Source organism: Brachycentrus maculatus, unplaced genomic scaffold (genome assembly GCF_059751285.1).
Source record: "Brachycentrus maculatus isolate JH-2025_06_01 unplaced genomic scaffold, ASM5975128v1 h1tg000244l, whole genome shotgun sequence".
Lineage (NCBI taxonomy): Eukaryota > Metazoa > Arthropoda > Insecta > Trichoptera > Brachycentridae > Brachycentrus > Brachycentrus maculatus.
The window spans coordinates 1,538,367-1,553,542 of NW_028280995.1; the positions used below are offsets into that span (position 1 = coordinate 1,538,367).

Here is a 15,176-nt window from a genome sequence, read left to right on the forward strand (position 1 = left end):
TGGTTTTTGAAACTACTCGTGTTTACTTAAATAAACTGAAAAATAGTGAATGAAATGTTTTATTTTCACATTTATAACATCATATTGTTCCACATGGTATTTAACTTATTATTTTTTTTCAAAAAATGTATTAAATGCTATTTATATATTTATGATATTTAACACTTATAAAAGATTACCTTTTAGTTTATGTGAACACGAATAGTTTTGAGAACATCTATATATATTTTTTAAATAACTCGTGTTTACATTAATAAATTGGTAAGAGGTCGAATAAAAAAGTTGAATTTTTTAATTTAAATTATCGCCAAATCAATACAAAAATAAATGCTTTGTTTAATATGCGACATGAAAGTTTTTTTTACGATAAAAATGTCTTTACGTTCGTAAAGATGCTAAGTGCAACGCTACAGCCGCGATACTAATCCCTATGTAAAATGTAAATTCAAATGATCATAGCCATGTTTTAGAGAAATAAATTATTTTCATAGTGACATCATCATGCACGATTTGCCGCAACTTTAAGACTTAATATTCCAGTTGAATTTATTATGTCTAGAATAAAAAAATATATAAAATCACGAGCAAGCTTAAATTTGAACATTTAGAGTTTTTTTACACGCATTAAATGTTTGTACTAAAAACAATTTATGTCAAAATACGGCTTTCATTATGTACGAGGTACAACAAAAAAATTAAGCCAATAAAAGTAGAAGCGTTGACACATAAAAACAAAATGGCTTTAAATACAGTACATGTTTTCTTGTTTTTGGATGGCACCATTCAGAACCATTTTTTGCAAAATATGCAAAATGGCACCACAATGCGGAATTTAACAAAATGGGTTGTTGAATGAGAAGGGAGAGATTTCAATCTTCAATTACAGAAGAAATTAATGATTGAAACTGCTGATAAAATTCAATTCTATATCAATAAGTGATATCGATGTAACTTTAACGATTTTTATGAACCCTCTGGCATGAATGTAATTTCGCGTATGACGACTAACCTTGATGCCGCCCAATACTGTGTGTTGACACATTACGTATTTTATATACTACGTAGTTACGTTTTTCATGCATTCACCACAGCGAAATACGGGAAAATTTAATAAACATACCATATCGCTCACTCCTTTCAACAACGTCATATATCAAAAAACTTGTTTTTTCAGTAAATCGTTTTGAAAGTTTAAAAATGTAATAAGATTTATTAAAAATAAATATCAAGCCACTTATTGAACTTTTTGCTGTGCAACATATCTTTTTAAGTAAAACCTGAGTATTTTTTCTCCATTTGAAAAATATTTAGTATATTTAAAAAAAATAATGAAACAATAATTTATCTTCAAAATGCAAAAACAACACTTTCTGCCCTGTAGCGGGTAAATATTAAGTTAAAAATATGCCGCTTTCGCTGAGATACCATAAAGTACATTTTCTGGACATTCAGAAAACATGAACAACTGAAAATTTACAATTTTTGATATATGACGTTGTTGAAAGGAGCGATATGGTAAGTTATATTTATTTTATAGCAGACCGAACAAAGTCATGATCTTCATACAAAAGGCTTTCATTAATTACCGTATCATAATAAATCTCCATATTAAAAGCATCGGTCTCTTCAAAGAGAGGGTATTTCAATTTGCATTTTAAATCTCAGCTTATGAGTGAAGATCCAGTTTCATCTTTAACTTTGGAAATATAGCCGTTGAATATTATTCCCCCATATTTAGCTTTCCTTCAAGAAGTTTCTATTTTGTGAAATTCAAACTACGGTTACAAATACGTATTTTAAGCACTATTTAAGCAGGATTTGAATTCGAAATTTAAGTTTCTGCAAGATTTATACGCCATTTTGAAGATTGAATTCAACTGTAGTGAAAAGCCATATTCATTTTATTATATCAATTCTGATAATAGAGGCAATTTTAAAGTTGTTAAATTATTTTTTCAATACCTGTTGTACAGTATTTCAATACCTTTGTATGTTTAGTGGACAAAAGCGGTTAATTTTTATCGGAATAAAAAAATTCAAAAATAATGTTTTCTAGCGTTTCTCAAGTATGCGAATATAATCCAGGATTCGGACCTCACATATTATATAAATAAAAGAATCTCTGCTTAAAAAAAGCTTTCTTCATCCCATCAAAGATGTCTCTAGTGAACTCTCGCATACCGTATTTCGAGTTTTATTGATATATCTAGAGGTTTCAAGAATTTCAGTAGTGTGGTAGTCAACCATGGGTAGAATTGGTAAATGTTACACGTGTGTTAAGTTATCAATTAAACCAGCCTGTGACGGTCATAATCCCAGTAAATTTTCAGACTTATTCTTCTTCAGACCGTATCCTTCTTCATTTATGTTGAGATGCCAAAAAAATTAGGCATTTTCATAATATGCCTGCAAAAATAAAAGCGTTGTTGAAAGCTTGTCCAGAGAGAGGCTCAACTTTGTGTAGAAGTAGGCCTCATTATTCCTGGAACACATAATGTATAAAACATACATTATTATAGTCATAACACATATGTACATTGTACATGCATATGCATGAACTGGTTGGTAGAGAACTTCACCATAGGCATTACTTCAGAAAGCGTTTTCACACAGCTAAAAACAACAACTAGCAAAGCAAACTGTGTCATAACCATTTTATCGGGCAAGAAACTTTAATCATAACACGGTTTAATAAAAAAACGTGAAAGTACTTTTTATGAGCAATATCAAAGAGTAAATTGATCAGATGCACAAATACAAAAATGATTATTGAAAATTCGCGATGCGAGGGGCAAGACGTGTCTCTTAAATTTTTTAAATTTAATTGAAAAGAGAAATATTTGTATTTTTATCATTTACGAAAATACTGCAATTTCATACTATTTCTGTGAGCCTAAGCGGCTCATTATTAGAAATAGGTATCAAATTGTGGTAGAGTGGATTCGAACCGAGAAACTCTGACTCGATTTTCCATGACAATTATTGTCCGTGACACTGGACCACACCACGGAATCACAACCCGATACAATTAGAATTTGGTATTTTTTTTGAAAACATGTTAATATAATAGTATATACATAATTTTTTAAATTCCTTACCGTCAAAAGCTCTTTTTTTCCAAAATGTTATGATTTCGAAGTAAACTTATTTATTTAAATACAAAAATAATGTTTTAAGAAAAAAATTATGTATGTATTAATTACGTACATTTTTTGCTATTGATATATGCTTAGTTTTGAATGTGAGTCTTTAAAAAATTCGTTGGTAAATAAAGTGTTAAGTATAAATTATATATGAAGCAATAAGTTTGTGATTTTCCATTTTATAATTAAAATGTAACTTTGTTTTAAAATCACTATAAATTTTTTATTATAACTTTATTATTATGTCTACCGGTTTCGAAGCTAACCGCTTCTTTATCAAGACAGATTAATACTCCGTATTATTTCAAGTATTAATCAATCTTGATAAAGAAGTGGTTTGCTTTGAAACCGGGAGACATTATAATTAAGTTATAATAAAATATTTTTAGTGATTTTAAAACAAAGTCACATTTTAATTATAAAAGTGTTTGGTATTTACAGTATATATGTATGTCATCAAGACATTTAATGACATCGATATTTTCGGGAAAAGTGTTGCTATAATAAAAAAAGAGATTAGTAGAAAGTTCTCATACTCTGTTTACTCTCCACCAATAACCTAGTTATGTTATGGGTGGGGGGTGAACGGTGCAAGACAATTTTTTTTTTCTGCATATTTAATGAATGTGTATATGTATGTTTATGTATATATATATGTGTGTGTATGTATGCGTATGTATATGTATGTGTATATTTATAAATATATTTTTAAACTTCTTACCTAGAAAAAAAAATCCTTTAACCACCCTTTATTAATTCCTCTCCTTTCCTTCTCCTTCCTGCTAAATCTATTATTTTATATAATACCTTTTTTTTGTTTTTTGTTTAATCTCTGAATGTTTTTTAATAGTTTTATAACATAAATGTGGAATTGTTTAATTGGCTTTTTTTTTAACGTAACTATTTTTTGTCAATGTAATGTGATGTTTATTATTGTTAATGTAACTATTGTTTTATATAATTTTTTATATGTAAGCTGTACAATTCCCGAATAAATAAAATAAATAAATAAATAAAATGTCATATTAGTGATGAGAGAGTATAAAAGTAATCTTTTGTCTGATAAGAAACACAAATATGCTCACATGTTTGTAAAATAAAAACCTCATTTGAAGGCAAGCATTTATTAATCTAGGCTTGTAAATTAGACACCAAACGAGCTGTTATTCCGTATTCTTATCAATATAATACAACCGACAAGTAAATAAGGCCTTTTACACTCCTGCTCTAAATCACACATTCTATGTTTCTGAAACGTAATTCTTAAGAAGTGAGATATAAACAATTGTTCAAATATTTACGCAAATACTTCTACTCGTCGACATAGCAATAATTCTACAAAACAGCAAACAACGAACTCTGCGAGTCATGCGACAACGATCAACGGAGAAGTTTTTTATTTATTTATTAAATACCACTTTGCGATGCATTGAAACACGTGTCACAATAGATTTTAAGAAATAATGGTATTTAACAAGTAAACTTTAAATAAAAATTTATATATATAACCACAAAGTAACTGCCGAATCAATTAAGGAAAAATTGGAATTACAAAGTGAAAAAATGTGATAATATCTTATACCTTTTTGACATCGTATATGAAAAAAATATGAAAGTCTGGGTATTTTAGGGTTTATTACCTTTCATAGATTGGTTAAGTGATCACTTTACACGCATGCAACATTCACCATTCTACCCATGATTGATAACCATACTACTCAAATTTTGGAAGTCATATAGTAAATACGAGATCGATCTCATGACGTTCCATGATCGAGTTAAAAATAGATAACTATGATTGGATTTAGAAAGCTTATTTTTAGCAAAAACCCTTTCAATTGTTTTAAAGATTCGGATTATTTTACATACTAGCAAACGCCTGAAAACCTTATTTTTTTACGAGATCATTTTCACTCCTTGGGGTTCGTATGACACTAAATTTCATCTGTATTGCCATTCAAATGCTATCCAGGGTAAAGTATTGTGAAATAGATTAACAGATTAATGTAGTAGCATTATTTGAATCTTGACCTTCCTGAGAAACGAGCCAAGGATCTCGTGTTTAGTAGCCAAAGGCGAAATACGCGCAAACGCGGATTGGCTGAATTATATTTATAGTGTTTATATCACATTTCACTCACTCCTTTCAACAACGTCATAAGTATATAAGTAATCGTCAATTTTCAGTTGTGCATATTTTCGTAATGGCCAGAAAATGTACTATATCCCAGCAAGAGCGGCCTATTTTAAATTTAATATTTACCCGCTACAAGGCAGAAACTGTTGTTTTTGTATTTTCAAGAAAAGGTATTTTTTAATTATTTTTTTAAATAAACTAAATATTTTTCAAATGGAGAAAAAACATATATATATATATATATATATATATATATATATATATATATATATATATATATATATATATATATATATATATATATATATATATATATATATATATATATATATATATATATATATATGTATATATTTGTGTATATACTCCTCTTCACTACCCACGATAAATAAATAATTTCCAAATTGTAAAATCGAAATTGATTTAATTTAATCTACAAAGGTACATCTCTAAGTTCACATTATTTTATTTTTAATATTATTCACGTAGTTTAAAAATAACACTTTTTCCCAATTTCAGTATATCCTATACAATCCATCTATATCCATCTCTAAATAACGTAAGGATAACCATATCCTTACGTTATTTAGAGAAAACGTAAAATGAACTGATTTCAATAACTGAAGTAAACTAGATTATTTTTTAAATGTATGCAAATATAAGTGGGTACATAAAAGAGAAAAAGTGGTACTGAACACGTAACTTGAACACGATAGTTAAAACTAGAATAAAAGTAGCTAGAAAATATAAACTGAATTAATTACCTTAAAAGAGATGTTGTTTCTTGGCGATGTTCCTGTAAAGGTCACGCGATTGACAAATGAATGTCAATGCGATTTTATCAATTGCGTTTATTTTCATTCGGTATCATAAATTATGTACAGCACTGTACGTGATCGTGTGAAAAGGACGATTATTTTGTTGCCTACTGTCTGTATCTGGCTATGCGTTGCTGTGGATCAGTCAAGTTAAAAGAAAAAGAGAGCACCTTCTGTAATGGGTATATTTTCACAATGCTTGTGAAGAAATGGAAATGTTATACATCTATGAAACAACAATGCAATCAATAATAATAATAAAAAATATTAAAACCCTTATCCGCACCCCAATGGTACCTAGGGCACTGCGTCATATAAACGCAGTGTTATCTTGATCGTTTTCATATGAAGGAAAGGTGATCAGCCCTCCGCTTAAGGTACCAGTCCAGGGTAGTATTGAATAAATATTACAGTGAAAAAATCACTCATATTTATTTTACCCCCCTTGGGAATCGAACCCGGGACCTCCAGAACGGTAGCCGAGCGTGCTGACCATTACACTACGGAGGCGGACATATATATGCAATCAATAATATTGGAAATTATAACTGACGGCATCTGTCAAGAAGTACGCTGTCCCCCATGAGCTTTGTTTACGTATTATGTGTGTAGCTGTGACTTCCAACAGATGGCGCTGCTATTGTGGTAATAAAACATGTTTTCACCTGTCACAGGTAAAAAAAAAAGTTACCAGGTATAACCGCTATTAGGATGCAATTTTATGTCAAAATTCCAAAGCAATTGGTAAAATAGCTTCAGGAGATTTAAGATTTAGATCAAACGATGATAAACATTTTCATTTAGAAAAATTACCAAAATATATTGAGCTGTTGAATGGAAATGAAACATAGTCAAAATCTAAGTTGGTAAATTTAGTCAATCTGGTAAATTTTACAAATGTGCCAATATAAATATTATTACATATTTTTTTATGTCCACGATAAATACTATAAACTGTCATATACCATATCATATCATATTTGGCACCTTACAAGGGCCCAGAGCAGTGTACTGAGCTTTGAGAATAGGTGTCAGCGGAGAATTTTAGGCGTGCGGTGGTTTGACTTTGTGAGGAATGAAGAGATAAGGCGTAGGACGCAGCAAATCTTGGTCACAATTGTCGTCAAGAAAAGGCGATTCATGTACTCCGCATGCCTCCTGAGAGCCGCCATCAAGCTTGCCTCTTTTACAAGGCATCAAGTTCGCGCCGCCTAGGACGACCACTGCTGACAATTCGTCGGCAGTTCTCGTCAGAACTTCGGGACGCGGATCTGACTTGGGAGGATACAATGGAACTGGCAGCCGACAAAAAATCCTGGACACAGTTTGTGTACTCCATACGCTCCACCTAGGGAGCGGATATGGTTTAATAATCATATTTGAACATCATTTTTCGGACAATTTGTAATTTGATAGACTGGTCAATTTCGAAATATTGATCAATCTGGCTGCGTTTTCAGGGAGAAACGAGTCATCATACGACCAACTACTGAATTAGTTTCACTGTATTGTCGTCAAGAATTTTCATTTTCAAAAAAAGGTTTGAATACTTAGGCACTTTTGTTTTCACACGGATTTAACAATATTTATATTTATTTAATAAACAGGTATTCTGTCGAAAGTGTTATCTTATCTGTCGGTTGAATCTGACAAGCCAAGGAATTAACGGAATACTGTACTGTCAACACTAGTCATAAGCGCTGAGCAAATTTATCAACTCTTTGGGAAAAACAATGAATGTCGACTAGAAAGAGATATGAAAAATCGTATTTTGTACGAACTTACGATTAGGCATAATTTAGCAATGAAAATATCAAGCGTTATCAAAAAGTACTATTGATATTCTATTTACATTCGTAGTGTAGTTAAAATCACATTTGGCTACAAAGCTTGAGGTCCCAGGTTCGATTTCCAGGGAGTCAATATAAATAAAAAAGTCTTTTACCATAATATTTATTAAATATCACCCTAAGTATCTAAAAATATTTTTTTCATATGGCTCATTCAAGTATTTATTCATGAATAAATACGACAATATTATTATTCCAGACATAAAATTTAATGCTTTAAACACATATATTATATTATATTATATATTATATTATATTATATTATATTATATTATATTATAACTACATATTTTTAATCTTGAAGAAGAAACTGTTTGCTCCGAAACTAATCGTCAAAAATTATGCATTGCATAAGTGATTTAAAAAATGAAAAACAAAAAGTACCTACTTAGAATATCGCTAGTATATTTTTTACGCACAAATCATCTTGTTTCTTCTGTGGTTGAACAAATTTGAAATTAGAACATCGGACATGAAAGAAACTTTTTTAGTAAAATCGAACAGTTTCAAATTTAAATAAGCACGTCAAACTAATTAGAAACGAACGTTTGCTGTCAAATCGAACAGTTTTAAATTGAAATTAGAACGTCGAACATGAAATAAACTTTTGTTGCCAAATCAAGTAGTTTCAAATTGAAATTAGAACGTCGAACATGTAATAAACTTTTGTTGCCAAATAGAGTAGTTTCAAATTAAAATTAGAACGTCGAACATGTAATAAACTTTTGTTGCCAAATCGAACAGTTTCAAATTGAACTTAGAACGTCGACCAAGAAAGAAACTTTTGTTACCAAATCGATTATTTTCAAATTGAACTTAGAACGTCGAACATGTAATAAACTTTTGTTGCCAAATAGAACAGTTTCAAATTGAAATTAGAACGCCGAACATGTAATAAAGTTTTGTTGCCAAATCGAACAGTTTCAAATTGAACTTAGAACGTCGACCAAGAAAGAAACTTTTGTTACCAAATCGATCATTTTCAAATTGAACTTGGAACGTCGAACATGAAATAAACTTTTGTTGCCAAATCGAAATCGAAAGCGTTCCAAAGTGACGGAACGTGGCAGAATTTTGACATTCATCGTTTTCCCCGAGTATTCATATTCTTTAGATTGCAATGTACACTTCGCAGTCCGCAGTCGCGTTTCATCTGTGTCGGAAAGCCGATTGTTTTATGACAATCGGCTTATGGTTACGCGACGGTGAAGTTATACGTCGAGCAATGCATACAAAGTTACACGATTACTCTGAACCTTGGGCTGCGAATCTAGCGTAGTGCGAGAGTTCTTTCTGTAGGCTTCAGTAGGTACTTACAAGGATTATTGTTATTGAATTAAATTTATTATGTGAGTGCATCGAAATAAAATGGACATGAATTCCTCGTCAAAAAATGAAAGAAAAAATAGCTTTTGTAAGTGGAACAGTACTTTTTTATATTTTTTGTTTGGTATTGATATTATTTGTCCGCCTCCGTAGAGTAATGGTCAGCACGCTCGGCTACCGTACTGGAGGTCCCGGGTTCGATTCCCAGGGAGGGTCAAATAAATATAAGTGATTTTTTCACTCTAATATTTATTCAATACTACCCTGGACTCTTACCTGAAGCGGATGGCCGATCACCTTTCCTTCATGTGTTAATGATCAAAATAACACTGCGTTTATGTGATGCAGTGCCCTATGCACCATTGGGGTGTGGATATAAGGGTTTGAATGAAAAAATGAAAATTAATATTATTATTTTTTTTTTAATTGAAAAACTAGTAAATAAGCAACAAAAAATGATATGATGAATAATATCTCGTCATTTTTTTATTTGTTCAAGAATTGTACAGCTTTATATTTAAAAAAATTAAATAAAAAATAAAGCCAATTACACCATTCTACAATTTTACTGAAAATAAATTATAGAAGAACAAATTGATAGTATATAAATATATGTATATACATATATATATATTTATATATATATATATATATATATATATATATATATATATATATATATATATATATATATATATATATATATATATATATATATATATATATATATTTATATGTATATATATGTATATATATATATATATATATATATATATATATATATATATATATAAATATATATATATATATATATATATATATATATATATATATATATATATATATATATATATATATATATATAAATGTATATATATATATATATATATATATATATATATATATATATATATATATATATATATATATATATATATATATATATATATATATATATATATATTTATATATTTATATATATATATATATTTATATATATATATATATATATATATATATATATATATATATATATATATATATATATATATATATATATATATATATATATATATATATATATATATATATATATATATATATATATATATATATATATATATATATATATATAGATTTTTTTGAGAATCGCCTTAAAACGATTTTTATACATGAAAAGTGTAGATAAATTACCTATGATTAGTTACTATCGTAAAATTAATCCTTAAATGATAAAGCATCGATAAGTTATAAACTCTCCAAATTGTAATATTTGTTACAAGATATTATTACATCGTGAAGTGGAACGAATTCCAAGAGTCGATACAGATTTTCATGTACATATAAGACTTGAAGCCTCGTTAGCGTTCTAGTCTGCGGCAAAACCTCTTCAACAACATTAATTCAACAATGCCCTGTAGACTCGTCATACTTGTCTCTGATGATTTGTTTTTTAACGAGAATAAAATGAACGAATTACAAGATTTTTTTGATATCTCAACAATGATGAAGAAGAATATAGAGGTTTGAACATTTACAAGGTTTACGACCTGTCATAGACTGGTTCAGGTGATGATTTTATACACGTATATTTTTTATTGATTCGGCATTAACTTTGTGGAATATGTTGACTATTTTTAAAAAATTGAACACTTGAGTATACCTTTATTTTATTTTACCCCCCTTGGGAATCGAACCCGGTACCTCCAGAACGGTAGCCGAGCATGCTGACCATTACACTACGGAGGCGGACAACGAAACCATAAATAATGAGTACAACCATACCAACAATACCACTTAATGAGTTTTATTGATATATACGACTAGTTTCGAAAACTTTCAGATGTTTTCATCTTCTGGTAAAAATTAAAACTGTTTTAATTTTCACCAGAAGATGAAAACATCTGATAGTTTTCGAAACTAGTCGTATAAATAAATAAAACTCATAAAGTGATATATTTAAGTGTATAATTTAAAAAAATATATACACTTGTATTATTCACCTTCTATTCGTGATAGAACAACCACTTTACTCAAATTTACATAGTACTTACATGGTACATAGTACTTCTTCATACATAGTACATAGTAATTTACATGGTACATAGTACTTCTTCAGTGGCATCTATGGTTGAAATAAGTAATTTATTTACTAGCAGAAACCTTCATTAAATGTATATAAGATTCTTCTCAAATTATTTTTACGTACTGGGAGATGCTTGAAATGATACTTATTTTTATTTTGACTAGTTTTTTTGTTTAAATCGTGGGTGGAATGGTTTGTTTTTTTTTTAATTACCTAACGTCCAAGTGACTCTGAAATCTAGTTACGGCTTATGCAACACCGCTTATCATGACCCTACTCAGGCTTCAACTTTTTCAAGTATCATAGCCTATGCCTAATTGTGAGTGGATTTACTCTATGTTTTAAGTAACTATAATTTCATGTAATTCGTGAGTGTAAAATCTAGATGGTGAATGTTACACGTGTAATGTGCAATTAATCGTGTGACAATTAAAACTTACTTATGATAGATAATTATCGCTGTTAATACCCAGAATCTTTAATATTCTTCATATATATGAGATATCAATGATTAAAAAATATCAAAACTCCTAAAAGTGTGTTAAATTTATTCAATGTAGTTACAAAAAATATTACAATTTAATTCATTTACCAGAAATTTCTACTTTTAACATATCTTTTAGTAGTTAAGCTATGCCTCTTCAATAAGAGAAAAAAACCCTTGTGCTTGTAGAGGGACAAACACTCAATGTTTATTGATTGTTCTTACTTAATCATTTTAAAGTCTTTTCTCTTTGTATTATTATTTAATGTAAATATGATAATATAACGAATATTTCAATATATTTTTTTGATAAAAAGCTTGACATGAAGTAAATTCCGTGACCTCTTTCGTTAAAAAAAGCCCTGTAAATGTTTATATTTATATACATATATATATATATATATATATATATATATATATATATATATATATATATATATATATATATATATATATATATATATATATATATATATATATATATATATATTTATATATATATATATATATATATATATATATATATATATATATATATATATATATATATATATATATATATATATATATATATATATATGTATATAAATATATATATATATATATATATATATATATATATATATATATATATATATATATAAATATATATATATATATAAATATATATATATATATATATATATATATATATATATATATATATATATATATATATAAATATATGTATATATATATATATATATACATATATATATATATATATATATATATATATATATATATATATATATATATATATATATATATATATATATATATATTAATATATATATGTATACATATCGTAGTCATACAGGAGAAAGTGACTAAATGCATTTTTTACAAAAACGTGATCATTGGCTATTTGATATCTTACTAGCTTAATATTGCCCTGAAACTCGAAAGTATAATATATTGACTTGTTAAAAATGACTAAGTGCATTGATGTTTATTTTCTTGCCAAGCAAAAGTGACTTAAATGGCCCTCCTGGACATTTTACGTTTTGTTAGTTGGTCACATTCTCCTGTACGACTATGATATGTATGTATATTTGCATTGGTTGTTTTTGGGTTACACATTCGCTTAACTTAATATGGGTCAAGGACAAAGTGACATTGCAGTTAGATTCACAACGACTCTATTTTGTTCCAGACCTTCGCACAGCATTCGGCCTGCTGGACCGAGACAGTGACGGCCACGTGACATTCAGCGAGCTGCAGTTCATGCTCAGGAATCTCGGGATAGAGGTCAAGGACGAACTTCTCCAGGATCTTATGAAGGACGCGAGTACGGAAGGTGAGTGGGCGTTAATATAATACTAACTCATCCGCCCGGTAAACCGCCCGCAAATTGATAATTAAGGCCCAGTATTCGTTAAGTTAAGGAAGTAAATGGTAATTAAGTACATGAACATCCTAACATACATGAAGAAGAATATGGAAGTCGGGGTATTTAATGGGCTTACGACCCGTCATAGGCTGGTTTATTTAGCAGAGACCCTTTTTTCATTAATTGATTCGGCAGTCACTTTGTGGTAAAATCTATCCATTTTTAATTAATGTTTTACTTAGTAAATACCACTATTTCTTAAAATCTTTCGATGCATTCCGCATATACGGTGTTTGAAAATGGTGCGGAATGCATCGAAACACGTGTCACAGTATATTTTAAGAAATAGTGGTGGTTACTTAGTAAAACATTAATTAAAAAAAGAGACCCTTTTATTCGGATGTATGCGAGATCCTAACCGGATTGTTTTACATACTGAAAAATGCTTAAAACATGATTTTCCATTTTTTATGCAGTTTATAATTTGATAATAAAGTGGAAAAGCCCAGATTTGCGGAAATCAAAATACATTTCTAAATACGTACTTGACGAATTATCATATAATTCGTACATCATTTCATCTGTGTTTTATACTTTTATTTCAATAACAATCCCACCAACCAGCAGCTTTAAAAAAATCTAACAAATTTTCTGATTTTATTTTCGGAATCACGGATTCAAGATTATTTCAATAGATAACAAAGAATAATAAAAAAACACGCGTTGTATGAAAAACTTAACTTTATTGCTGACAACCTAATTTATATGGAGAATAACATTTTAAGCAGAAAAGCGATTATTTAGGTGGGTAGAATTTATTCCTATGATATGCTTTAAAATTTCGCAAACTCGGTAGGAACTCGCTGATATCATCTGTCTGGAATAAGTACATCACATTTCACATTTCTTGACTGACACTAACTTGCGAATCCACGCCAGTCGACGAATTGTAATATTCTATGACAATAATATTTCAGATGAAATCTCTTCATCTCCTTGAATTCAACAAAATATTTTATATTTATGTAAATTTGAAAAATATTTCCGCATTCATGTCTAATATAAAATATTTTTTGTTAATAAAAAAATGAAGAGTTCTGAAAATTAGTATATGCAATAAAGGAGTTTGAGATATTCGCGAATCTATCGACCATTTTGTAAAAACATACTCGAAGAAACGCTGTTTTGAACGATTAAAATTTAAATCTCTTTTCGAGCGGTTATCAAAAACGCATAATTTGGGCACAATTAAGATTTGAAAATGATGTAGAATGTATCGAAACACGTATAATAATAGATTTTAATAAATAGTGGTATTTAATTTAAAGTTTATCTTAAACTAAGAACGCATTTAATAAAAAATACATCCATTTTTACGAAACTTTAAATCAATGAGTATTCGTTCGGTTGGCAAATTCTAATTTAGATTCATATTTTCTTTACATAAATTCCATGCAATTCAATTGAAATACATATTTTAAGAGCATAAATTTGGTATTTTTAAAAATTTTGTATTTAAACAAAACGACAAAATATAGTAAAAAAATATAAAATTGGTTTTAACGACTTTACAGATTTAATACATAATAAATATAATATTGCACGATCAGGTAAGCCAAATACTTGAAAGTGGTCAGGTTAAAAGTCGTAATAATCGGCGGGTATGTTTGAGGAGATGCATGAATGTGGAAGAGGCGAAGAATGTTTGCAAAGACAACGTAGTGTGGCGTTCTATTCTCTCTGCATACCCCTGCGGGGAAGCGGCGTGGTGGTTAGTTAGTTAGTTAGTTAGTTTAAATATATATTTACACTTTCCAAATTAAATTTAATATCTGATTTTTAATCAGAGTTTCAAGGTTAAAATCCACTCTATCACAACTTGATTTCCACCATATATATATATATATATATATATATATATATATATATATATATATATATATATATATATATATATATA

General features: G+C 28.6%; 1 protein-coding gene across 5 annotated transcripts in view; it reads left to right on the plus strand.

The window, feature by feature from the left end:
* Eip63F-1 (Ecdysone-induced protein 63F 1) overlaps positions 1–15,176 on the plus strand; it is a 127,536-nt gene that overhangs the window by 77,023 nt on the left and 35,337 nt on the right. For 4 of the 5 annotated variants that reach the window (XM_088265215.1, XM_088265214.1, XM_088265216.1 and 1 more), the window contains one exon: positions 13,040–13,183. In XM_088265215.1, the coding sequence (XP_088121341.1) occupies positions 13,040–13,183 (144 nt within the window). Of the gene's footprint in view, positions 1–9,088; positions 9,363–13,039; positions 13,184–15,176 lie in introns of those variants that run through there. The other variant, XM_088265218.1, reaches the window with a different exon arrangement.